At 45.7% G+C, this 26,542-nt stretch overlaps 2 protein-coding genes across 8 annotated transcripts; one reads left to right on the forward strand and one right to left on the reverse strand.

Moving 5' to 3' along the window:
* Window positions 1-341: 341 nt before the first annotated feature.
* FAHD1 (fumarylacetoacetate hydrolase domain containing 1) lies at window positions 342-5,070 on the reverse strand. The gene has a single exon (XM_073361743.1). The coding sequence runs from the start codon at window positions 4,330-4,332 to the stop codon at window positions 3,667-3,669; it is 666 nt and encodes a 221-aa protein (XP_073217844.1). The 5' UTR covers window positions 4,333-5,070; the 3' UTR covers window positions 342-3,666.
* Window positions 4,594-25,749, forward strand: LOC140918088 (hydroxyacylglutathione hydrolase, mitochondrial). Of its 7 annotated transcripts, none has more exons than XR_012161074.1 (11): window positions 9,671-9,771; window positions 11,198-11,379; window positions 11,934-11,998; window positions 13,286-13,403; window positions 14,512-14,620; window positions 15,420-15,523; window positions 15,993-16,094; window positions 17,079-17,158; window positions 17,909-18,098; window positions 21,981-22,065; window positions 25,044-25,749. XR_012161074.1 is itself a non-coding variant. In XM_073361738.1 (10 exons), the coding sequence occupies exons 1-10, from the start codon at window positions 4,609-4,611 to the stop codon at window positions 18,006-18,008; spliced, it is 1,236 nt and encodes a 411-aa protein (XP_073217839.1). In that variant the 5' UTR covers window positions 4,594-4,608; the 3' UTR covers window positions 18,009-20,732. The 7 variants fall into 7 exon arrangements, 4 of the variants coding, with proteins under 4 accessions (XP_073217839.1, XP_073217837.1, XP_073217838.1 ...); XR_012161075.1 differs by lacking the exon at window positions 25,044-25,749 and adding an exon at window positions 24,625-24,746; XM_073361738.1 differs by lacking the exons at window positions 21,981-22,065; window positions 25,044-25,749 and adding an exon at window positions 4,594-4,887 and having other exon boundaries at window positions 9,675-9,771; window positions 17,909-20,732.
* The last annotated feature ends 793 nt before the right edge of the window (window positions 25,750-26,542 follow it).

Raw genomic sequence — 26,542 nt, forward strand, 5'->3', positions numbered from 1 at the left:
AATAAGTCTCCAGGCATGGACGGGCTGACCGTGGAATTCTACCGCATGTTTTGGGACGTCCTCGGCCCAGACCTAGTCACCGTCCTTTCATATGTGGGTGCACGTGCCCCCCCCCCGGTTATCCACCCCATAGCCTGCCCTTTTATTGGGTGCTTTCAGAGGAGGGAATTGTTGGTGACACTCGGGCGTGGCGCCAGGTAACTCGAGAGGGTGGCAGACCTTGAGAGTCGAGGAAGCCCCCTCGCTCTGGGCCACCAGGTAACTCGGAAGGGTGGAAGACCACGAGAGTCGAGGAAGCCCCCTGCTCTGGGCCCAGGCAAGTTTGAACACTTCCCTCCCCTGAAGCTAATGAGAAAACAATTGTGATTGGTTGCTGTGTTACACATTGCATATGCTGTTCTTTTGTTTTGTGTGTTATGCAAATAAAAAAATACCGTTTTTGCTTCCAAAAAAAAAATTACTCTCCTGTAGCCATCTGGCCTGACCCTGTCACAATGGTAAAAATGAGAAAGTCAGCAATTTTTCAGAAATGGTGTGCTATGACATTTTTGTATTTTTATGTCTGATTTTGTAAGCATGTAGTTTTTAAGTGAGGTGACACTTTGCGGGAACAAGACAATTCAGACTCCTGAAAGAGTTACAGAGCTCTGGAAAGGTAAAGAGATGTCACAATAGACCTTCTGTGCTTCCTGCTTCTCCACAACGGATTCGTGTAGAGGCCCCAGCTCAACGTCTACATATGGCAATCAGACTTCTTAAGAATGAAACTGCACTGAGCTTGTCCGCAGATTCCCTCAGAAGGGGGGTGGTTCTGACGTGGAGGTGTTTTTTCCTACAGAAATTAGTCTGCTTGACATGAACTTAGAAAGAAAAGGAGGACTTGTGGCACCTTAGAGACTAACAAATTTATTTGAGCATAAGCTTTCATGAGCTACAGCTCACTCCAAAGCTGACAAAATGAGCTGTTGATTCCAAACATGGCTGTCTGCTTTAAAATGGAACCATAGTTTAACTGTATTAGAGGATAACTGTGGTTGTAACCAGGTCCTCACTACAATTCTATTTGTAGTATAGATGAGATCCTACAACGTATGGGAAGATAGATCCCAAAGCACGCTATGAACGGCTCTCCCTGACTTTCTTCAGGAATGTAAATCTGTGAGGGAAGAATAACAGAAGGCCCAAGATGCATATGCCAGACATAAAAAATGTGATTAGAATACCTTTGCACTGAAAAGTTCTATGTCCAAAAAGCTTTACCAGCTGCTAACCCACTGCTAAGCCCACATGTCCCCTTTCCTTTTGGTTATGAATGACTCCTATTCTAGGTTCATCTATTTGCTGCACAGCTATATTTGAGGAGGAAAAGGGATTTTTTCAATTAGGGAATCTCAAACATTTTTCACAGTATATACCACATCTTAAAACGTCTGTGGACTATATCTTTCTGCATACATGAGTGTACTGGGCACCTTTTCCCCCCGCTCATGAACTTGTAATGTTGCTGTTATAACAGGAATTGTTTACATGGGAAAGTATAGATATGAAAATATAATATTTTTTGCTGTATTTTGATGTTACCAAGCACCTGGAAACAACGAGAGCCAGTACCAGGTGACCAGCCATAAACTAACAGAAATTCTGCCATTATGCACAGTGTTAAGTGGAAAGCTGTTTGTGGGGTTTTGGGCTTCCGGAACAGGCTGACCTTTCCTCTCACTAAGCTGGCCTTCTGCAGAAGCTGTGAACTTTCAACAGTGAGAGTATCAAGGGGATTTTCTGTTGGACAAGACACTTTGCTAGGTTAATTCAGATCCTTGTTTCACAATAGCGGGCTCAGTAGCAGTATTAAATAAATGATATACATGAAAATTGTATTTCAGTCCAAAAGTGCTGTACCGGCTACAGTTTCATAAGTAACAACTAGGGCTCTCATCCTGCAAACACTTCAGCATGTGCTTAACTTTAAGTATACGAGTTTTCTTATTGAGATGATTTTCATGCTTATAATAATTAAGCATATGCCCAAATTTTTGCAGGATTGTGGCCTAAGATTAGTATAATTTAAAGAAGCTAGTGGAGGACAAAAAGCTTTCAATTTATTCTTTTTGTGCATTTGATAGTACTTTGTACCATACTGAGTTTCACCGTTTCCCCTCTATGGTCAGGGTGTCGTCCAAGGAACATAAACGCCATAGGATTACTCGACTGACTAAATTGCTCATGTATGAGATTATTCCTGTTTAACTGTTTGGAGAAACAATCTCTTACTGAGAAGATCCTTAAACATCAGCAGGAAAGAATTTTTTAAATTGCTTTAAAGAATTAAAAAAAAAAATTACCCATTTAAGGACTGTCACAAATGTAATTAAAAAGTTTAAAAAATGAAAGTGGCCCTTTAAATACTATCGTGTGTAGAAAGCGTTTGCAGAATTGGGTCTTAAACCTTAAAATAGTCCCTCCTTATGTGGCAACTGGATCCCAACTGCTGAAAATTTCCTTAAAACTGTATTTTTCTTTTAACTAATAGTTGGATGAAGTAATTCTCTTGAAAGCCAGTTTGTTAGAAGTAATGGTATATTTTAAATTTTGCTAATTTTAATAAATATTAATTGAAAGCACTTAGCACAGGTGAGAGAGCCTTGTTTATCCCCATTTTACAGTTGGCTGTGTTTTATAAAATGCCTTTCCCCTTCTGGCTGCCCACTGACACAGCACTCACCTCTGAATTTGGAGCACCCAGCTTTCTCCCCAAACTTCTGTTAATCAGCCACCAGAAGGTTTATGCCATTAACGAGGCCTCCTGGCAATCACGTGCATGATTTCGATGACATGTAATTCCAAGCTAATTACCAGACCAGCTGTAAATATACTGTATATTGTGTATGCCAGCTATCCTTTAATTTTTTAACCTCCTTTGAAAAACAATTTGTATTTAATGACAGTCATATAAAAGAAGCAAACATGTATCTGTGGTGAAGTATACCACAGTGAATTTTTCCTTTAACAAGACCAAATTTCATGTGCCCATAATGTCACCTTGCCCCACCAAAAAATTAACAGAGAGGAAAAAGTGGTGAGGATAACGCTAATTTTCTTGAACCATTTAAAATTTGTAGACACTTATTTCCAAAGGCCTCTGCATGCCTTAGCAAAAATCGATGTTTATTTTAAAGACAATATGCCTGAAGCACTAAATTAGTTTTAGGATTCGGGCAAACAATATGACAGAACATTTAATTTAAACCAATTTAATTAGAGTACTTCCTAAACTAGCGTTTCACTACAACAATCCCTTTCTCTCACACGCTCCCAGCTCTCCTTTTTAAAGCTGCTTCCTTCAAATATAACACATTAACCAGATTGCGTGAGCGCCTCTCTACCATATACATATTTTTAGCTGGATCTGTGTGCCATTCAGTAATGTGAAAAGCTTGACCTTCACAAGAGTGGTAGTCCTTATCTGGGGCCTTTATAAGAAGGCTCACAAAACCTAATATTTTAGCTCAGTACATTTGATTCTTCATTGTTTCCAAGAGGGTTGGGCGATACATTCTTTTAGGCTGCTGGGGAACAGACAGCTAGGTATTTCTTCATTCTTTGGCTGTTTTAAAAGGCATCTGTAGAGTGCTCCCCAAAAAGAAATGACAGATTCCCTCATCAAGATCAGCGTGATTGCTGTGCCACCTTAAATTGCATACTGAGGATGCCGTTTATCCCAGCTTGTATCTCGTCATGCTCCTGTACAGCAGAAACACCTTTGGGACTACCTGTCAAAATCAGATCCCCTTCTTCCAGTGTGATTATTTCACTGATATAGCTGATGATGTAGGGGATAGAGAAGATCATAGAAGAGGTTTCCCCTTCTTGCCTCAGCTCGCCATTTACCTTGAGCCAGATCTGCAGCTTGTGTGGGTCTGGTATCTTTTCCTTGGGCACAAAATCACTAACGGGACACGAGGTATTGAAGCCCTTGGCTAAGGTCCAGGGAAGGCCCTTTTTCTTGCACTCAGCTTGGGTGTCCCTGGCTGTCATGTCCAAGCACAGGGCATAACCTGCCACGTAGTCCATAGCAGCCTTCTGGGAGACAGCATGGGCTTTCTTCCCAATCACCACTCCCAGCTCCACCTCATGGTGCAGATTGTTGCAGTAATAAGGCTTGATAATGGGGTCTCCTTCCCGGACATAGGCTGAGGAAGGCTTCAGGAAAAAAAGGGGCTCGCTGGGGAGAGCATTTTTCATCTCCTTGGCGTGCTCTGCGTAATTCCTCCCCACGCAGATGATGTTTCTGCCCCATTCCCAGAACTTAGCCAAAGGCTTGGAAGAGGCCATCGTCGCTGCAAACTTCCCTCTGTGTCAGACGATGAGCTGTGAGCAGGGCAGAACAATCACCCGACAGCTACGGCCGGCCAGAGGAGACACATTTTCCCCTGCACCAATCCAATTGCTCGCAGCTGGAAACCATAGAGTTGTCTAGGCACACACGGTTCCGCCCCTGGGTTTTTCCCCCGCCCGGGCGAAGCTGCTTCTGCAATCAGGGTATTTAAATGCATGGCCTGCCAGCCACCCTCCCTGCTCCTCATCAGCCCATGACGGTGAGGAGCAGGGATGGCGTTCAAATGCGGTGCCAGTGTGTGCTTTATCGCTTACCAACCGTTTGACGGAATAAAACGCACCAGGGCAAATTCCCCAGGCCACCTGGTCCCTCAGGCAATAGGCAGAAAGCGTGAGCACAGTGGAGAGGAGACCCAAAAACCAAAACCAAACCCCCTCCCCCCCCCCCCGGTCCTTATGCTGCTGGGTCGGGGCGATCCCTTCAGATGCCTCGGGTCACCCGGCCGAGGGCGGCAGCGTCCCCGTGATGCAATCCGCGGGCGTGCAAGGCAAGTCTGGGTGGGACACGGGAGCGGAGGGAAAAGCCCGAGGCAGCGATCGGGGGGGTGTCTGTCTGTCCGTGCCACCCCCGCCCGTCGCGGGCCGCGCTGCGGTCGGCGAGGCTGCAAGCGCGGGGGCCCGGGGCAGCGCAGACCCGAGCGCAGGAGACCGGGGGGCAGGCGGCGGCGGCGCCTCCCACCGCGGCCCTGGGAGTCGCCCGCCGGAGCCCCGGGCACGCCGCCCCGCTGGGGAGGGCTGGGCCGGCCAGCGGCGGCGCGATTGGCTGGCGGCGGGCCGGGGAAGGGGAAGGGAAGGGGAAGGGGCCGGACCCGGCCGAGCGTGCGGCGCTGGCTCTTATGTAACCCCGCCGGCGGGCGGGCGGGCGAGCGAGCGGGGGCTGCCGCGCCGCCCTGGAGACCATGGTCCGCGGGAGCCGCCGGAGGCTCGGCAGCGCGCTGGCTTGGCTGGGGGCGGCGGCGGGCTTCCGAGCGGGTACGTGGCGGCGGCGGCGGCGGCGGGGGCGGCTTCTTGCGGGCACCGCCTGCCGGAGCGGGCCGCGCTGGGTGGAGCGTCCCCTGCAGAGGGGCTCTGGGGGGGACCCCCTGGCCGTGCCCAGCGCCGTGCGCTGCGGCTGCACTACGCCCCCCCCCCCCCCAGCCGTGGCTTCATCGCCAGCTGCAGGGAAGGAAACGCGCAAGAAGCGCGTCTGCGTCGGGGCTGTAACGCCTGCCAGGGGGCAGAGAGCCGCCTCGGGGTGGGGAATGGCTCCCCCCCGCCCCGTGTGTCTGCTCTGGGCCGGAGGAGGGATCCGTTTTGGGGTGCTTCACCAGCCCTGTCTAGTGGGTCTGGGCCGGGGGGGGGTATCTGCCTCTGGCTGGGCGGTTATAACCACTTCAGGGCTTGAAATAACCTTGAAGGCGACTGAACAAGGACAGTCCGGTGGGTGGGTGGGGGGAACCATCTCCTAGTTAAAAATGAGCCGTCAGGTTAAAAAATCGGCACCCCAAACGCTTCCCTTCCTCTTGGGCTGTAACCCTGGTTGTGACCCTTCAGGAGGTTACAGCTTTAACGCTGCTGTTTTCGCTGAGGGATTTTTTGGGAGTTAACTCCACAGGTCGAGCGCAGATAGGTGACATTCCCCTTTTTCCTGTAGTCCGTTTCATTTCTGGCCTTCCTGCAGCAGGATGATTGGGTGGGAAGTTCTCCTGGAGTATATTTTGAAAACCCAGCCCAAGCTGGTTTTATTGATAAACTATAAATATTTTGTGGGTGAGGGGTTGTATTAGTAACTTTTAGAAACCCGAACAAACTTAAACAGCGACAGAACTTCTTTGAAACTCTGATTTTAATGTGAATTTATCACCCTGAGTCCTAGTGAAGTAAGGAGCAGAGGATTTTACATGGATCCAGTTGTAGGAATGACCCTAAACCATCTATTATTGACTTCATTTGCTGTCAAACTTGAAAAGTGTACAGTATTTTATAAGCAACTCTGTCATCCCTTTGGATTATTAGGGACCCCACAGTTTGCCAGAACTTGAATGTTTGTACAGTGCTTTGAACATGTAAAGCACGACATAAGTGCTAAGTAGTATTAGGGTAATTATATGCTTATTATAAAAGCATAATGATGTGATTGGCCCTTCCCAGATGTATTTCTGGGAGCTGCTATTGCAAATTGCATTAATCACTCAGGTGGTAGCAACACAAACAGGAGCATAAGTCATATCAAAATTCTGAGAACCATACAAGCAGTATGACCAAAAAGATAAAGTCTCACAACTGATATAAGAAGTAGTTTGTTGTAGTCCATTCTATCTGGAGAAGAAGCTGCGAATGTAGAACACAAGACATGCAGGTACCAGATTCAGAAATTAAATAAATATAAATTTCCTATCTGATCCCTAATAGTGTAGAAGGAATTAATTCATAACGCCTCTCATACAGAAGTCTTGCATTAAACTCTGCTTCGTCTCCTCAGCGTACATCCATATGCTGGATAATGTGAACAGTTTCCTATCTGCAAACACGCCCTTCTTCAAGTGCAGAATCACACCTGTACACTGAAGAGTGGTACCAGAAGATATGACCAAAGAACTTGATCCCAAACTTGCTGAAGTCAATGGAAATCTTTCTGTTGACTTCAAGGGGCTTTGGATCAGACCCCAAGTATGATAACATATTAAGGAACAATATGAAAATAAAACCATTAGGCCTTAATGTTTTAGGGTACGTTTTATTAAGGCTCATATAGTGACATTGAAATAAATGCTGTGATATGGTCCTGAATAGTGGGACCAGTTACGTAATGTTATGAGGCTGAATGACATCTTAAACAGAACCAGTTCTGATAGCATCAGTGTGCACAGATAGGAAATTATGCACCTGTAGACCAGATGAGAACAGCTCTGAAAACTAGGTCTGAGTTACAGCTGGAAATTCGGAGGGCATTTCAAAGTGTGTGCACGCTTATTTTTATTTATTTATTTTATTCCGATCACACTTTGGTATTTTAAAGGCAAGTGCTTGCATGAAAACCCCCTCTCAAGGATCTGATAAATAATTTGTGGCCAGAACCTCTAAATACTAATATGATTACCTTTAAGTCAATGGGACTATTTCCTTACTTAAAATTTAAGCATGTGCATAAGTGTTTGCAGGGTCAGAGCCTAATTTAACTGTAAACAGGGTTGGAGAGGTTGGGGGAGATGAGGAAATGGTTTTACCCTATTGAAGTATGCCAGATTTGGGTCGGGGAAGAAGGATTGGTTTGTTTTTGGTGTTTCTCCTGCCGAGGAATGATAGCTTTATTTTTATAAAAGGGATTTCCCTGCTCCATAACACCAATTGGCAGGTATGGATGCTAAAGTGTCTTCTCTGTCAAATGCCTCTTATGTGTATGCTCTGTTATGCTTCAGAGTTGGGGATTTTCTTTGCAGTATTGCATTTTAGATTCTTACACTCTCTTCCTTTACTGATCTTACAGCTCTAGTTTAATATGAGGCGGAAGGCAGGTGTGGAGTGGAAAACCAAGGACTCTGGGCCAGATAAATAAGCCAAAGGGGACCTACAGCAACAACTGTCTGCCTCTTAAGTTTTCCAACGGGTTATTACGCTTGCCAGTACTGAGATGGTTGCAGAGATTCAGATGGTTGCAAAGTGAAGCTCCGCAGTAGATTTAACATCATATATTCTAAAGTTCTACGGGCCTTGTTTTTTATAAGCTATAGCAAGACTACAAGGCCTTTTAAAAACGTCTCTCCTCAAACATGGACATTCCTGAGCCATCTGAGAGGCTCGCTCAGAAGCTGCCTCAGTTGCAATTTCGGTTTCCTGCTGTGCCTGTGGCACTCTAGGAAAATTGCGAATTGCCAAATCTCAGAAAAAACTGGGCTGGAGTCCTGGGAGTAAAATGAAACACCAGCCCCTTGTGTCCCCACACTTCAAAGCAACACGGTTGTCTTCTTTGCTGCGCATCAATTCTCTCCGGCATTAAGACAGCCGGTTTCTGTTCCGGGGAGATGGATGGCTGAATTCCCATAGGAGGCTATTTGATCGGGCGAGCGGGTTCCAGTCTTGCTAGGGCAGTTCTACCCCGGCTTCATCAGGAGTGAGATCAGATGGAAAGCACATTCACCTGGAGCATTTGCTGTAGCCATGGGCAGACGCTGTGTTGGGAGAGAAGGGCATTTCATCTTGGCAAGCACAACATTGCCAGTTGTGAACAGACAAAAACCATGTCAGGCCTCAGAAAATCATGAGACTTTATAAAAAAAAAAAAAAAAAAAAAGGCTAAATATTTGGGGGTTCTTTTTATTTGAGTTCTGAGCCTTTAGGGTGCACGTGGGTCATCAGGTTTTTGCCTGCAATATGGGGGCTAGAATCATACTTTCAAAATGCAGACTGAGATTCTCACACAATCCCCTAACTCCAGGAGCTGGGGCTTTAAGAAAAATGCCAACTAGTGTAAAATTGCAACAGTTGGCAGCTCTGCAAGGGAGAAACTACCGGAAAAGTCTCACAGGGTTGGGACAGAAACGGGTTCTGCTGCTTAGACAAAGAGCTGCTGCTGTCAGCAGGGTGAGAGACACTTTGGACTAAATGGGTCAGCAGTTGCCATAAGGAACTCCAATTTGGCTTCAGTTTTTGTCACGCTAACAGAGTGGGAGACGGTACCTTCTTGAGACGCAGTGACCTACTTAACGAGGACCATGTGAACAGACCTCCAGGCGACATAGTAGAACTGCTCCCTCGCTGAAGTTTTCTTGTTGCTTAAATCCCTATTGACTCTTGTAGCTGTTGTTAGTCTCTGCTGAGGTACTGCATGGTCCTGCCGCGTCCCTTTAGAGGCTTCCAAGCCAGGTGAGGAAAGATGGGGGGTGTGGAAGATCCTTGGCAAAGGAGCAGGTGCGGGGAGAGAAGGTCTTTCATTGAACTCGTAAGAGCTGGCTATGAAGTGACTTAGGGAGTCTGTTTCCCTACGCTTCCTGTTGGTGCATTGTGTCTCTAAAGTCCTAATGTCTCCTGCCATTCTAGGGCTGTGTGTGTGTTGTTAAATATAAATTTAGAAATACTTTAAATGTCCCGGGGGGAGAGGGCGGGCGAGACTGTGGTTCATAGGATTTTTCGTGTGCCAAATGCTCGTAACACCGATGAAGCTGGATTGTAGCTCTAGGTCTGGTGTGTCTCCACTGTTGTGATGCTTGTGTACTGTGCATCCCAAAGCCTGTTTAGAAACCTCTTCCAGAAATGTAGATATTTCTTCTTTCCTATTCTTCTATCTATTATCCCACAGACAGAAGCCAGCACAAGCCATATTGTGGGGAAGCGGAACAGTCCAGTGGCAGCACTGGGTTCTATTCCTACCTGTGCCACTGAGCTACTGTGTGACCTCAGGCAAGTCACTTTCCCTCTCTGGGCTGCCACCTTGTCAATTTAGACTGAACGTGCCTTAGGGCGGTGACTGTCTCTGTGTGTGTGTCTGTACAGCACCCAGTGCAACGGGGCCCTGGTCTTGCACCTCTCAGTGATTCTGTAATGCTCATGTTGTGCTGGCTCATGTTGTGCTGGCCATAAGAGGTGAATTTCATCCCAGACAACTGGCTTACACTGAGCAAGATTTTACAGGCGACAGTGATCCTCCCTGAGTGGAACATTTGTTGTTGTTGTTGGGTTTTTTTTTAAAACTTTTAACAACTATACTTAAGAGCCCTGAAATTGGTGAGTAGGTGACTAGAGGCTCTAGAAACAGGAGGCCAAGTGGGCTGTCCTCTCTTGCTCATCTCCACCATTTAAATGGCTGAGCCTTTTGCCCATTGGCTGTTGTTTTACATACCGATTCCCTGTGGAGTTAAATAGGCTTCTTTTTTACTTTGGGCTGTTTTCGTGTAAAATGTCCTGGATCTGCTTCAACACTTCACCCGAAGCAAACAGCAGAACACCTCTTTTTGTCACATCTGAGTGGCTGTAGCCCACTAACCCAAACCTTTCCTCCAGAGTGTATGTTGGTTAATAACCTGTATACCGAGGGGAGTCCAGCATTCTCCACAGAGAATCCAGCATTCTCTCCCCCTTTGCTTACCTTGCTGCTATGGTGTCTACAAGGAATAAGCCAAAGGTGTCTGTCTATGCTCTAAAACAGCATTTCTCAACCTTTTTGATACCAGGGACTGGCATGCTGCCTTTCTAACCTGTGTGAGGGAGATCTCAGGGACTGGCACTGCTCCTTGGACTGGCCGTTGAGAAACACGGCTGTAAAACATGGGGGGTTTTTATTTTTGGCTCCACTGTGCTGTACACTGGCCTTTGCTGATAACCCCGTAGTCCTACTGCTGTGACAGCTGTCAGCCCTCCTCCACCCCCCTCTGCCTGCTCTATTACCCCTCTGTCAGGTCTTAAATTAGGCCCAGTCCTGCAATCACACAGACCTTGTGTAACTTTGCTCATGCAAACAGGTTCATTGATGACTGTAAGCGCCCTGGGCCAGGGCCTGTCTCTCATCTCTGTGGTGACTTGCCAGGTTTTCTCCTGGGTGTTGCTGAGGAAGCAGGGCCGTACTGCCACGTGCTAGCCATTTCACTCCTCGTTGTGGCAGGTGGCATCCTGCCTGGGAGAATTCACCCCTCCTGTGCCCTTGATTTTTCTCCTAGATGTGGTAGCCTATATCGGCTCTAGCAGGAGACCGCACTAAGCCATGTGCTCCTTTTCTCCGGGGCCCTTCAGAGCCTTGGCGTTCAGAGCCACAGGATCCCCTATACTCTTTCCCCACTGCCAGTTTTGCTGCTGCACCAACCATATTTTCAAATATCCTCTGCATCTCCAGGTGCAACACGGCCAGGAGCTGGCTTCCTCCACGCCGACTCTGATCTGAGAAAGTCTAAGATAGTCACACAGATCAACATGAAGGTGGAGCTGCTTCCAGCCCTCACGGACAACTACATGTATCTCATCATCGATGAGGAAACCAAAGAGGCAGCGATTGTTGACCCTGTGCAACCCCAGAAGGTGACGCTCCATGGTGCTCTGGCTAAAGCGCTCTGCCTGGTGAAAGGGGAGCTGGGTTTGGCTGGCTGCTGCCTATGCTAGCCCTGCATTTTAAATGCAGGAAATGATTAAGCCATGAACCTTGCTCTGGGTTAGGGGTAGAAAGGCTGGATGAAGTCATGCTTACTGGTCGATACAGCTGCTCAGATAAGGGTAATCAAATTGTATTTATTGGGATGTGAACAGGAGGGATATTTTTTTCCCCTTTATCTGCCCTGGGTGCAGTATGGAGGTTTTTCTTGGCTTCCTATGAAGTAACGAGTATTTGCCGGAGGTGGAACATTGGACTGATGTTCTGATCCAGTCTGGCAAGCCCTAATGACCTGATCTGCAGTCCTTACTCCGGTGTCATTCCCAGCATAGTTAATGGGAGCCTTGCCCGAGTTCTGGGATGCAGGTTCTGGCTCAGCTCCTTACAAACCGTAATAGAGGCACAAAAGCCCTTACTCATGGTTGAGGCCATGCCTAAGCCAGGTTATATGAGGTCTAATGTTTCTATGATGCTCTGTTTGTAGGTTGTGGAAGTGGTCAGAAAGCATGGCGTGAAGTTGACTACCGTTCTAACTACCCATCACCATTGGTAACACTTATGTTCTGCGATGTTATAATCTTAGGGTAGGGTAGAATTGCCTCTGGAGGCAGTTGTTCATCCAAAGCACAATTCAAGGGGTGGTTCTTCCAGATATTATTGGTCCCCACACATGAGTTCCTGCTCAGAGGAGCCAGGGCTCAGTGGAAATGTACTAACCTTTACAAGGAGATTCCCTGTTAGGCTTAGTGGGCCTGATCCAGAGCCCATCGAAGTCGATGGCAGTCTGCCCACTGGCTTCACTGGGCTTGGAATCCAATTTAGAGACAGGAAGACCCACTTCAATAAAGCAGATTACCGGCGGCAGAGTTTGGTCCTTGGGTATGTGCATGCATTTATCACTGCTGGATGCTGCGTGTGTGTAACTGAGAGCTGAATCAAGCCTCAGGGAAAGTGGAGTGAGGAAACTGGTTTGACAGTTGCTCTGGCTTCCCCTCACTTGGCATCTTGTTTAGATAGATTTACTTAACACCCATCTAATTTAAAGTCTGGTGGGAATGAAAGCTCTAAGGAAGCTCTTTTAATACAGGCTTAGGCGATGGAACTGGAGCTGGTGACGCTACCAGCTTTCTCATGGCAATGAAAAAGAATGACTCATGATGGCTCACTTCTGTTTAACTGACCTAGCTGTGTACTTGTAGAGCACCCATCATGACAGTGTCCAAAGCACAGATCCTCTGTAGTATTTAGGCACCTGTCTTCCATTGATTTCAGTGGCACTTAAGTGCCTAAATACCTCTAAGAACGTGGGCCCATGTCCCATTAGCCCCTCTTCTTGCTCTGCAGAAAAGACCGTATCCAATTCTAAAATCTCATGTTGAAGACTAGAAAATGCTGTTACATTGTGAATTGAGATCTGAAATCTTCCTCCAGCTCTCCTGAAAATCCTCACATCTTGTCAATAATGTGCCTTGGTCTTTGCATCTTTTCTTTTTTTGTAATGAACACATACCCCGTAAACTTCAGCACAGGTGCAGTGGGGAGACCCACGGCAGAAATTGTCCCGGTCTTCCTCTTAAAACATAACTGAACAATGAAGTCAAGCAATAGCTTTGGTGGGGCCTAGCCTCAGGGAGGAGATGGTGACCATGAATCTTCTGAAACTGTGTGTGGAGGTGAAGTGCAGGGAAACAGAAACAAGTAGCTGCTTACGTTACAAAAGGTGGTAAAATTCAATGCCTGGTAACGAGCCAGACTTTGCAGTGTAGCTAGAGGAGGGCCAGAGTTGTAAGAAATGCATCTTGTGGTCTCCCAAAACGTGACCTTTTGACCTTCTAGGGACCATGCCGGGGGTAACGAGAAGCTTGTGAAGATGGAGTCTGGGTTAAGAGTGTATGGAGGAGACAACCGAGTGGGAGCCTTGACACAGAAAGTGTCTCACTCTACATCATTTCAGGTAAAAACAAAAAAAAAACAAAAAAAACCCCAATCCAGAATGTGCCTTCCACTTGAGAAGCCTGTCTAGAGCTGGACAGATGCCACAGATCTCTACATAGGGTTCCACTAAGGATGCCACTAAGGGTTCATGGGTCACAACCTGTTCAGTTCCCTGCTCTGCCAGAGTCCCTGTGTGACCTTGGATAAGTCACTGCCTTTGTTCCCCATCTGTACAATGGGGATAATACCACTGTCCTGCCTCACAGGGGTGCTGTGAGGATAAATGCATTTAGAGATTTTGAGGTGCTTAGACACTGTGGCGATGGAGGCCAGAGAGGTACTTAAGACTAAGGTTTAAAAATCAGCTCCTGTAGATCTGCAAACGCAGAGTGGAGACTCTCTCCTCCTTGCTCTGGCTGGACTGCAGCATTTGGCAGGGGGAAGTGAGTGGTTCAGGACTGGTGCTGCTCTTCCTAAGCTGAACAAACGAAGGTTATTCGACAAAGCTTTGGTTTAACTGCAGTGGAGGTATCTGCCAGCTACGTTTGGCGCCTACGCAGTAAAACGTGCGGCAATGTTGCTGACGCACAGGAATTCTGCTTGTCCCAGAAATATACATTTAGGGATGTATTTAGCAAAAAAGGAAGCACAAGGAGACACTGGGAAGCGTGTGTGTGTGTGTGGGGGGGCACTAAAATTTAACTCATGTCTGTGATAAATGGCCCCTTAGCCTGGTGAGCAGGCTGTTTTAGTATGTGTCTCTGGGTATAGCTCATGTCCCCTTTAACACAGCTCTTGGCAGTAGCTGTTTACACTTGATTAACTTGTTTGGGTTTTGTATATCTCTCAATCTGTTTGCTCTTGTCATGGCCTCATTCACTGCCAAGGACTGAGTTACTCTGCATGTAAGTGAGAGTGACTCAGCACCTGCTTTTAAGTAATACTCTCCATTCTCTGGTAAGCTCACCCCTCCTTACCTTTGCTGAGCTCCCGTGGCAACCTGACTTGAGATTTTACTCTGCAGCTCTGAGAACTTGCCTGAATCGTACGACTAGAAAAACAGTGAGTTAATCTCCCTTGCCACCAGTGCACGGTGGCCTAACTTCATTCTTTGGCCTTCTCCTCAGGTGGGATCTCTTCATGTGAAATGCCTCTATACGCCATGTCACACTTCTGGACACATCTGTTATTATGTGACTAAACCAAATAGTTCTGAGCCTCCCGCTGTCTTTACAGGTGAGGAATTGGGTGGTTTATTTTGCCTCTGATCTGTGTTGCTGAGAAATGCAGGTCTTTCCTCTGCTTATGTTCTCCTGATTATCCAGATTTAGGTTCTTTCCCTGTTCCTTGTTACAATCACAGCTCACTTCTTCTTAGCCTATGTGCAACTTGCCTCGGGTGGCACGTGACCAGGATTCATCATTGAATTTGGTCCGCCGGTTGGATCACTAGCTTGCCCTGGCCGAGTGTTGATGAGGAGTGCGACATGAATGCTGATCCATGCCCCCCACAGCTCACTAAATGGAAATTTCCCTAAACTTGTCCAACTAGCGAGGCTTGGAATTTTATTAGCAATCGCTAATTTGGCCCATGTTTGCTTTCCTATATTTTCTTACAACTTTGTTAGTTGTGTAGCTAACTGGAGGAGAGACTAGGTGGGCGACTATACTAGTGGGTAGTGCATTCACTTTTGGTCTCTGGAAACCTGGGTGGTGATCCTGCCTCAAGTGAAGTAGGTCTGATGCTTTGAACTTGATCATGTGTACCTGCTCCTTAACAGGCTCTCGTCAGCGTACCCAAACAACCAAGAGTTAGGCACCCTCACGTATCTCTTTACAGACCAACGTCCATTGGATCTATAGCATGGCCTTCTAGCCATGTCCCTTGCTTAAGGTGGCAAAACTGTGTGTGTGGGAAGCTTGCGTGTAATGATGATTTATGACCAGCCACAGTACCGATTTTTTTTTTTTCCCCTGGGATTGTCTGCTCCAGTGTGTTGTCTGGTCGTGACACTGTGTCCTGTCCTCTCTCCCAGGTGACACACTGTTCGTGGCTGGCTGTGGGAAGTTCTTTGAGGGAACCCCAGAGGAAATGTACAAAGCACTGATAGAGATTTTAGGCCGCCTGGACCCTGAAACGGTATCGATCCCTCATCTCATGTTAGCAAATTCACCAAGCTGAACCTATTGCAGACTTAAGAAGGAATTGGTATTCAAAATGGGGGAAGTGATCTTTCAGAATGAACAAGGGCTATATCCAGGGACTGTCTTGCATGTAGAACAGCCAGGGGTCCGTGGAGAAGGGAGCACTGGTCCACTGATCCCTCCTCTGCTCATAAAGAGGGAATGCAGGCTAGGGCAGAGGACTTAGGAGCCAGGACTTCTGGGTTCTCTTCCCAGCTCTGCCATGTAACATCAGGCAGATCTCTTCCCCATTTCCTCTGTGCCTCCGTATGGTGGATAGAATATATATCCATGTCCTAGAGGATTATGAGCCCTTGCCATGAACTCCAGTGGAGCCAGGTTTGCAGCCCTAACATCTGTAATGGTGCTTTGAGATCCTGGGATATGAAGCGGTGTAAGTGTAACATTTTTTCCCCTTCTCTTAGAGAGTTTACTGTGGTCACGAATACACGATCAACAACCTAAAATTTGCCCGTCATGTTGAACCCAATAATGCTGCCATCCAGCAAAAACTAGCCTGGGCTAAGGTAAGTGGGATCTTGGCATTCGGCTTAGTGGGTTATTAGAATTATTTTTATAGTGGGGGTAGCACCCCAGAGCCTCTTTTGGGATCAGGGCCCTGTAAGGGGGAGGCATTGTACAAGTGCATCTAGACATGGCCGCTGCCTCAGATCTTAGTCAAGGGTGGGACACGATGCAACAAGTGAGTCTAACAAATAAGAGGGAGAAGCAGGGCACTGGCACTGATGTGATGTGGTGGCGGAGGAGACCTGTACACCTCCATCAAAGTCGTGCAAGGTTTGTGGGTGGAGCCGTGGTGCTAGGAGGTGAGGAGGCAGGAGGAGAGTGTGGTTGTGGGACGGCAGGGATGCTGAGAGGAATGGAGAGCAGGGATGAGGTGAGGGCAATGACCGGGATCAGGAGGCTGAGGCAGGTCGTGTCCTGAGTTTGGTTAAACCCAGCAGCACGAAGGGGTTTGGGGCTGGCGGCGGGAGCGAAGCAGATGGGCGGAGCTCACACACTGTCTTTATCCCAAAGAGGCCGTAGCTGTAGCCTCACTGGTGGGAGCAGCAGGAGGGTACCCCCCCTCTCCCCACCCGCACCCCGAACGTGCGGAGCAAAGCCGAAGGGGCAGTTTCAGACAGCCGAAGACCCTGTGAGCCAGCACTGGCCCTACATCCAGCTTCCCTCTGCCCTTCCCAGTCCCACCTCCCCATGTGCTATTCCTGCTTCTAGAGGGTTGTGAATGGGGCCGCTCAGCGTCTGTCTGTGTCCTGCATCTGTTTGAATGTTGCACCTATGTGTCCATTTGGGGAAGGATTATGCCATTTTTCCCCTGGTGAGAGCAGTCTGGCCTGTGGATGGCCTGTATGCATTGCCTCTAGCTGCTCTGAATGTCGCAATGAAACACAGCACTGACTCTGTCTCTTAGCTTTACTGCACGATACTGAAGACCATTGCTTTTCACATCTGTACCCATCATAAAGCAGAAATCTTTCCCTTTTTTACAGGCAAAATATGACAGTGGCGAACCAACTATCCCGTCTACTATTGCAGAGGAGTTTACATACAACCCCTTCATGCGAGTGAGGTACCTGTGTATGCATGGCTGATCCTGATATTATCCTGGGTTATAAGGAAATGGGGGAGGCCATGACCTCTAAAGAAAGCAGCAATCGCAGCTTGTTGCTCTGCCTTTCATCAGCAAATTTCAGTTTCGATGGAGACCGGTGTCACTTAAAACAATTATGAGGAGCAAGGGAGCTGGTGCTTCTGTGGCATTACTTGCGTTTAAATTGTTCCATTCTGTGACCTCTTCTCACATGCGTAACTATTTATCCTGGGAGAGATTTGTGCCAACAGATGAAGGTGTAGTGACTGGCTAAGTCTTAAGAATGCTATACAATTTGACCCGAGCGAAGATCTGTTTCTTGGCTGAGTGACGTGTTCCTCGTTCATGCTGTATATTCTGAGAGTGCAAATCTGGAGATGTAAGCACCTCCTCTCAGCATGTTGATTTTATCACTTGCAATCTGTTCTGGCTGACGACTGCATCTTTAAAAATTCTTAAGATCGCTGTGAACACTATGACAGGGTTCAGTTCTGGATTGTGCTGGTCAGCCCAGAGAAACCATGCTCTGCCCTCACATCTTCATGGGTCGATAAGTATCCTGTGAGCAGGCGCTTTGCAAGAAATACTGCCTAGAAGTTTGTGTGATTGTAACTTAAATGTGAAATCAGGTCTGAGTTATAATATTTCTGGTTTGAGTTAAAATATGATTAATATACACAGTCTTATTGCAGTGAAATAAAATTGGCTTGTCTATTTTACTTCTGCTAGAGAGAAGACAGTCCAGCAGCATGCTGGGGAAACTGATCCCATTCGAACAATGGGAGCCATCAGAAAAGAGAAGGATAACTTCAGGGTACCAAAAGACTGAGTACTTTGTCTGAAACACTTACCTGTCAGTTTTATCGTGTTTTAGGAACTAGAAGTTTCATTGTTCTGTTGTGGTGGAGACACATTCACAGTTAGGTTTTTTTAACTGTCTTAAGTGGGGTGGGGATAAAAAGCACTTTGCTCTCGTTAAGATGTTCTATGGCTTATTTATAAGATGTTAAAGAATATTTATTCCTGGCTTTCAAACTGTCAGATGCAGTGAGGTTTTGCATGAATCCTTACAAATGTTCAGTATGTGGTGGTGGGAGGGGAAGGCACATTCGAGGGCTTCGTCCTTACCAGGGCAAAACTCAGTTAGCTTTATAGGAGATCTGCCTGCATATGGACTGCAGGATTGGGCCAGGAGACTTCCACAATTAAAGTAAATTGTGTGGAATGCACGTAAACAAATGGCTGTCTAACGAATCCTTTTGCAACTTATGAAATTAACCTTTCTGATTCTGTCACTTTAAGATCTGCTACATTCACTTGTCATAGTGCAGTGCTCACTTTGTCACCAGCAATTAAGGGTCTAATTCATTAAATATGCTGCCCAGCTTGCTTGGTATCTGGATACATCTGGCTGTAGAAATAAGACTGTCCAAGCTTGCATTAGAGTGTAGTTCCCCCTCCCACGCCGTCTACCCACCCCTTTCCTTCTGCATCTTAGAGATCAATAATTTCTAAAGACAGCATGTTTTTCAGACTGATGGGCCATGATGTTGCTTATACCCTTCAAGTATGAACAGCTGCATATTAACGGCTTAAAAAGCAGCTTGCATGTACCCACTGACTCCCCTCCGAAGTATAACTATGAATAGTGCCTGTAACAACACCGAGCCTTAGGCAGGGACTCGGCCGATAGACCAGTCTGATCCTAAAGAGAACTAACTTGGTTTAGTGAGTAAATGCATGTCCTACAAGTTTGAGTAGCTATTAAGTTAGACCGTAGATATAACCTTTCCTACCATTGTGCCATCAGGATAGCTTCTTTATGCTGTAAATGCTACTTTAACATAGCAGGATTAGCCCAACTGACCTCTCTGGCAAAAAGATTCAAGAGTTCTGGTTACTGTTGTGCCCAAGATCATCAAGGTACCAGCTGGTTTGAAACAATGGCTACCCTTCAGGGCCTGCTTCAATAGGAGCAGAAACGAGAGTTGCCGGGTTTAACCCCTTAGCTCCTGCAATCTCTTAGTCTTCCAGCAGAAGCTTCTTCTAGAGTGCTGTTAAATGTAAAGAAATCAAAGCTTGCCCTGGTCACTCAGCTGCACTAAAGCCTGGTTTCTAGGCAGATCCAGGGTGTCTTCCAACACAACTTTTGTTCCTTAAACTTTCCTTTCCTTGCCCTTGTGGCTCAAAGAGCCCTCCCTGGTATGAACTGCAAGCACATCTAGATGATCGGACTAGGCAGCCAGCCTGAAACAGACATGATGGCAACTTCCTCCCCAGGCTGCTGTGTTCATTTAAACAGTCTGTTAATCCTGGTGAACAGAGCACAATTTTACGAAAGCAGATCGAGAGCATGGAAACCCTGCCTCCCTGGCAGAGACTGTGCATGGCACAGAGGGGGTGAATTAAGCCTGACTTTCCCCACCCGTTCTCTGGGTCTTTGTTTTCATGCTGCTTGTGGGTTGGTACTCTGGACAAAAAGGGACCACTTGGTCTCTTTTAGAGCAAAGGACGGTCTTCCAGATCTCTCAGTAACTGCTGGGGTGGAGGAAAATAGGCAGAATTTTGCCATGTCACAGAACTGCTGCCGAGAGTTTTCAGTGTCCGTGTTGGAAGATAGGCTTCAAGTGAGCTGGTGGGGCGGGAGAGGGACCTAGCATGGTGTCCGTGCCCCCTTACCATCTGTGCCATGAATCAGGGTTCGTTTCCGCTCCCTCATTAAAAAGGCTTCTTTTAAATATATGGCCAAAAGCACCCTATTAACACAAGCTGCTCATTCTGTCCTACTTGGAGCAACTTCCACATCTGCATCTCTGAGCCAGAGCTGGTGTCACTAGAGTCTTCAGAGAACTGCGCTTTAAGGAGGATAGATTTCAAAAGTAACTTCCCTCCCACCCCAAGTGGCTAGGGCAGAGGAGTCCTGGCTCCCCTTTCTGGAGTCTTTCTGACCTTGGACAGGCCCCTTACCTTCTCTGTCCCTCAATTTCTGCATGGTTAAACAATGCATGTACTTTTCAGGAGGCTAGGGCTACTGTGTGTAGGTTTGTAAAGTGCTCAGAGACTCTGGCTTTCATCCAGGGATATCGCTATAAACCTCTTTCACTCTCCTCCATTTTTTTTTTTTTTTTAAAGAACCATAAGCCATGTAATAGTGCCCACAAAGCCTGGAGGGTGAACACTATCCAACACGTGGCTACTGTAGTATCTATTTTAAGCTCTGAAGTGGTTACTGCTCAAATGCAGCAAAGATGCACGTTGCGATTAATACTTTCACTTCTAACACCTGTCACTCTTATGGTGCATGCAGCTTAGGAGCGGGGCCTGGGGGGGAGAAGTCTGCAGAGACCGTTTATGTAGGAGCTGACCGTGCAGTGTTTTCGTCTTGCTCGGGGGACATGATATGAGCACAAAGTGGTAGAATACACACTTGGAAAATTCTGACACCCATATCTTAATGAACTGGGCTCCTAATTACGTTCTCCTCCTGTGTCTCTTCCGATTGCGCAGTTACAAACTAAATGTATGTTTTTCAATAAATGATTCTCAGCTGAAACTGAGTAATGCTGAGTCATTTCAAGCCTCTGAATCTAGTTCCTCCTCTTCTGTTTATTGCCTGATAAGTAAAGTGGGCATGGTGGACTTTGTCTCCTCTTGAATTCGAGTTAATTTTTTGCTTGCCAGCCAGTGCAGTCACATGATGAAAGTATTTTAAAGGGACATGACTTAAATTTAGGGGTGGGTGGGTTTTTTACACACTCTAAAAAGTGAAATATAAATGTCCAAATACTGCAGTTTCTGAAACACAGATTTCCCAACTGTCTCTAAAACCTGTACAGTTTCAATTAGAAAAGAAAAACAGTTTGAACGTTATTACTGCAAAGTGGAAAGACATGTAAACAGAGCATAAATCAGGGCAGTAATCTAAAGGGAAAGAATGGAAATGTATTTTACTTGTTACTAATGGTTAAGGAGTAAAATGTTCAAAAGTACTTAAGTTTCATGGAAAGTCAGTGGGGCCTGGGTAACACTTTCAAAAGTAGGTCTGGATTGTATTTAAAAATGTTCCTTTAAAATGGAAATCAAAAGACAGACCTGAAACACACTATGCCCTTTGAGCCTTTGGTTTGGCATTTCTGTTAGAGGAAGAGTCTGTCTCTCTTTAACATGGAGGACTGTTGTGGTGGGGAAGGAACCAATTTGGGGGTGGAGAGGGCATAATTAATTTCTCTGCTGGGGGGGAAGAGCACACAATTGATTACAAGTTTGGGGGCTGGAGAGAAGCTGGAAGTTCTGCCCCATCAGCTAGCAAGCAAGATCCAGACCACCTTATTCAATACTGTTGGAAAAATTGCAACACTAAACAGACATGAGGGGGATTCAATAAACAAAAGACTGCATGATTTGGGGGGGGGGTGTCTCATGATTTTTGAATCCTTGGGGTTGGCAATGCAGCAGATGCACTTAGTCAAACGTTCTTTCCACGGGTCTGCCCTGGCTCGCCACTTACAAATTAAACTTCATAACATCCTTGCAGAGAGCAGTTTGCTGTTGTCTGCAGTGTCCTCGGGGGGAAATGGAGGCACAGAGGTTTAAATTTAGCCCTGGGAGAAGCGTCAGATCTCCACTGCACCTAAAGGAGACTCCACCCGCTTATAAGGACTGCATGGGGTCCAGAACAGTTGGTGACCTGTCTACAATCACACAGTAAATCATTGGCACAAGTGAGATTAGAATTTGGGAGTGCTGGCATCTACCCCCTCCCTCACACAGTATGACTTATCGTTTATTTGCTGTTTCCCAGACGTGAGGTTAATACACAATCAGGACATCAAAAAGTCCAAGAAGAATTCAGTTCCCTGCTATAATAAACAGAAAGACCCAGAGATGTGAGTATGAACTTAAAATTCATAATCAGCCCTCAGTTTGTTTATAGTAGCAAAGGAAGCAATTTTTAAAAATCTAATGAAAAGAAACAATCTCTTTAAAGTACAATGATTGTTACATGACAGCTGCTTTACTGGGCCTCAGGCAGGGCCGGATTATGACATTCTGAGGCCATAAATGATGTCAAGTGTAAGCGGCTCCATACCATTAAATTTTTTTTTTATTATTTTCACAGAAAGGATGTTGAATATATAAACACAAAAGCTTTATATTTGCATAAATATAAAGGCAAAGTTGTAAAAATAGAATAATCTTCATTTTCAGCAACACACTCTAACGATAAGATTTGGAAGATTTGGATGACCTTGTAAACTGGAGTAATAGTAATAGGATAAAATTTAATATGAGAAGTGTAAGGTCATGCATTTAGGGATTAATAACAAGAATTTTAGTTATAAGCTGGGGACGCATTGATTAGAAGTAACGGAGGAGGAGAAGGACCTTGGAGTATTGGTTGATCATAGGATGACTATGAGCTGCCAATGTGATGTGGCTGTGAAGAAAGCTAATGCGGTCTTGGGAGGTCAGGTGCGGTATTTCCAGTCGAGATAAGGAGGTTTTAGTACCGTTATACAAGGCACTGGTGAGGCCGCACCTGGAATACTGTGTGCAGTTCTGGTCTCCCATGTTTAAGAAGGATGAATTCAAACTGGAACAGGTACAGAGAAGGGCTGCTAGGATGATCCGAGGAATGGAAAACCTGTCTTATGAAAGGAGACTCAAGGAGCTTGGCTTGTTTAGCCTAACTAAAAGAAGGTTGAAGGGAGATACGATTGCTCTCTATAAATATACCAGAGGGATAAATACCAGAGAGGGAGAGGAATTATTTAAGCTCAGTACCAATGTGGACACAAGAACTAATGGATATAAGCTGGTCATCGGGAAGTTTAGACTTGAAATTAGACAAAGGTTTCTAACCATCAGAGGAGTGAAGTTTTGGAATAGCCTTCCATGGGAAGCAGTGGGGGCAAAAGACATATCTGGCTTTAAGATTAGACTTGATAAGTTTATAGAGGAGATGGTATGATGGTATAACATGATTTTGATAATTAGGCCTGTGATGGGATGTTAGATGGGGTGGGATCTGAGTTACTATAGAGAATTCTTTCCTGGGTATCTGGCTGGTGCATCTTGCCCACATGCTCAGGGTTTAGCTGATTGCCATATTTGGGGTCGGGAAGGAATTTTCCTCCAGGGAGGATTGCAAGAGGCCCCGGAGGTTTTTCGCCTTCCTCTGTAGCATGGGGCACGGGTCACTTGCTGGAGGATTCTCTGCACCTTGAAGTCTTTAAACCACGATTTGAGGACTTCAATAGCTCAGACATAGGTGAGAGGTTTTTCGCAGGAGTGGGTGGGTGAGATTCTGTGGCCTGCGTTGTGCAGGAGGTTGGACTAGATGATCATAATGGTCCCTTCTGACCTTGATGTCTGTGGATAAGGAGTACTTGTGGCACCCTAGAGGCTAACAAATTTATCTGAGCATAACGAAAGCTTATGCTCAAATAAATTGGTTAGTCTCTAAGGTGCCACAAGTCCTCCTTTTCTTTTTGCGGATACAGACTAACACGGCTGCTACTCTGAAACCTCTCTAACGATGACATCATGACAGAAATACATTTTAGACTAATTCTTTGAACTAATTGCATATGTAAGTAGGGTAGACTTAAATAATACAACTTATTAGAAGACTTCTCAGAAATTTTTTTCTTCTCTGTTGGGGCATCTAAATTGTGGTATTCCTGGCCTGAATACGCAATGAGACTCTTAGAGGATATAGGATGCGGATAACCCACAAGCTTAAAGCTCAACTGTTAGTTATATTGATATGAATTACACCCAGGTAATAAGCAAACCATCGGAAAATTGCATGTGCGTTGTGTTTTTTCAATAAATAGATTTGTTTTGTTTTTATAGAAGGTTGTGCTGAATTACCTAATATTGGTACTAAAATTGGTAGCAGAAAATATTTATTGAAAGCAGTAAAAAAAATGAATTTTATATTATAAATATTGAGATTTATATATCTATACAACAAAAAATTATATGCCAAAAGCCTGTGTTGTTTTACCAGGCTATTTTTGTGAAAGTTAGTGCTATTTTGTCTATGTTCTCACAGGAAAACAAGAGAGGATATATAATTTTGTTGACACCATGAATAAGGAAAATTATTCTTTTCATATGAAAAGCGTTTGATTACTTTTGTTAGGGAAATACAAAGATTATCCAGACTATATGTAAAATATATTTACAAATGTTCATTCAGATTTAATTTTTGCTATGAAACAATGAATTGTTGGGATTTTTCTTTTGCTTTCTTTTTCATACTATAAAAATACAATGTATTGTGCATATGATGTGTGAGTTATAAGTTTATATAAGAATTTGTACAGAGCATACTACCTATAATAAAATAGTATCTTGCATGCGCGAAACCCCCCGAGCAGAAAATCTAGGCAGACATCTCTCTTTGTGTTCACTTCTCTATCCTCTGTCTCCCCCAGGACCACTAATCAATCTCGAGTAAACACCTCGGACACACAGAGGAACAACAAGCTATATGCGCGAAAGAGAGAGAGAATTTACCAGAGAAAAGACTGGTAATCTCCAGGCAGGCATTGAGAAAGTGAGGAAAAACTAGCCTATATTCAGGCAAATATAATGAATATTATAGGCCTTAATAGCCTATAAATCATATAAATCTTCCCACTGTATTTTCCACTGAATGCATGTGATGAAGTGAGCTGTAGCTCACAAAAGCTCATGCTCAAATAAATTTGTTAGTCTCTAAGGTGCCACAAGTCCTCCTTTTCTATATGCACATAGTCTGAAATAACTTGCTCATCAAGTACTCAGAATATTTTTATATATATGTATATCTCCCTTCATGTCTCTCAAAACCCTCTTTGTATCCTTTGGTCAGCATTCTCTGATATTTACTGTGAAAGTTCCCGAAACTGACAGAGGGAAGCGAACACAAATTTATCCTCCTCAAGATCCACTCGATCCAAGACCATAAGACGATCACCCGCAAACACAATCACGTGAAGCATGGATAGTGCATGAAGCAGAAAGCCGCGTATGCACTAAAATACACAGGTGTACATATGTATGGATCAAAAGAAGAAAGAACAGGAGTATGAGGTTGGCAGGATGGCTTCACGATACCACTGTCTCCGAACTCATCATTTTCCCGATTTTATCGGCAGTGCGATTATTTATTTGTTTAAATAAATTATGAAGGCATGGTCAGAATTTTACCAGTAGCAACTGGCCAACAAAACGCTGCCTTAGGAGACTGATAGCAGACTTACTCATAGAAATACTAATTTTACAAGTGCTTTTATCATTTTTTTTTCTCAGACCTGGCCTCTCCCCTGTCAATAATGAACAATTAGTGAAGGGTAAGGGTATTTGTATAACCAGATGTGTATATTTTTGTCATATTTGAATGAAAAGGTCTGTATTTAGAGTGAATCTTTTCTTTTTCTCCATATCTCCTTTACTTATCAGCTGATTTTGATAAAATTTGACATGGAGTCAGTTTTTTCTTTTTTAGAGGTCCCTCATGTTACAAGGCCCTAAACGGTAGCTTCGTTATCTTATACCTTAATACCGCCCTGGCCTCAGGAGATCTGAGTTCTTGGCTTGGCCCTGCTGTACAAACGTGAAGTAAAAAGACAGCCTGTGCACTCAGCTCCTGCCTCAGTTTCCCCAACTGTAAAATGGGGCTGTATAACACGTTGCGAGCCTGGAATTGAAAGCCCTTTCCAGGTGCAAAGAAATAGAAAACCTTCGCGTGTGCTTCGGCAAGGTGCCAGGACCCCCGTTGCTCCTTCACGCTGGTTATGTTGATAAGTGGCGGGCGGGGGCAGGAGGGGGAATAAGTTTGTAAAAGATCCAGAATGTCAAGGGGAGAAGGCTGAGGTTTCTTCTTCTCCCACGGCCCACAGTGGACTGGAAATAATTTAAGACCTTCCCTCTCCTCCTCCCACACAATTTCTTTGCTGCCCACTGCTAGGCCCTCCCAGTGAAGCGGGAAGGGATTGGGCTAAGGGGCTCAGGTACATGGTGGAGGATTTAACATTTCTGCCTTTTACGGATGGGTACTGCCGGGAGGGAATGATGAGGCGAGATGACACAGCTGTCCTGACAGGTGAGGCCTGGAAGAATCGGCCACCCGTCTGCCCAGTCTGAGGTCAAAGAGCTTTTCCCCTTGACCTTACCAGGACCGCATAGGCTGCAGAGTCATGTGGGCCCCCCCCCAGGCCATGGCTTTTAAGCAGGTACGGGGACACAGGCTTGCCAGCGGGACCCTACAGTGGCTCCCCTGGGTGCTGGTGGGACACACCTGTCACCTGAGGGCAAGACTTGCCACCAGGGAGGGGGAAGGTAAGGAGAGGAATGGGGGGGGGCTCCTCC

Source organism: Lepidochelys kempii, chromosome 10 (genome assembly GCF_965140265.1).
Source record: "Lepidochelys kempii isolate rLepKem1 chromosome 10, rLepKem1.hap2, whole genome shotgun sequence".
Lineage (NCBI taxonomy): Eukaryota > Metazoa > Chordata > Testudines > Cheloniidae > Lepidochelys > Lepidochelys kempii.

What these genes read in the sequence shown, in the direction of transcription:
- FAHD1 (XM_073361743.1), bottom strand. Translation starts at nt 4,332, where the DNA reads ATGGCCTCTTCCAAGCCTTTGGCTAAGTTCTGGGAATGGGGCAGAAAC.
- LOC140918088 (XM_073361738.1), top strand. Translation starts at nt 4,609, where the DNA reads ATGGCGTTCAAATGCGGTGCCAGTGTGTGCTTTATCGCTTACCAACCG. An exon ending in ACCCTGTGCAACCCCAGAAG is followed by an intron (nt 11,380 to 11,933) that starts GTGACGCTCCAT and finishes CTCTGTTTGTAG; the next exon opens with GTTGTGGAAGTGGTCAGAAA. An exon ending in AACCCCTTCATGCGAGTGAG is followed by an intron (nt 17,159 to 17,908) that starts GTACCTGTGTAT and finishes TACTTCTGCTAG; the next exon opens with AGAGAAGACAGTCCAGCAGC.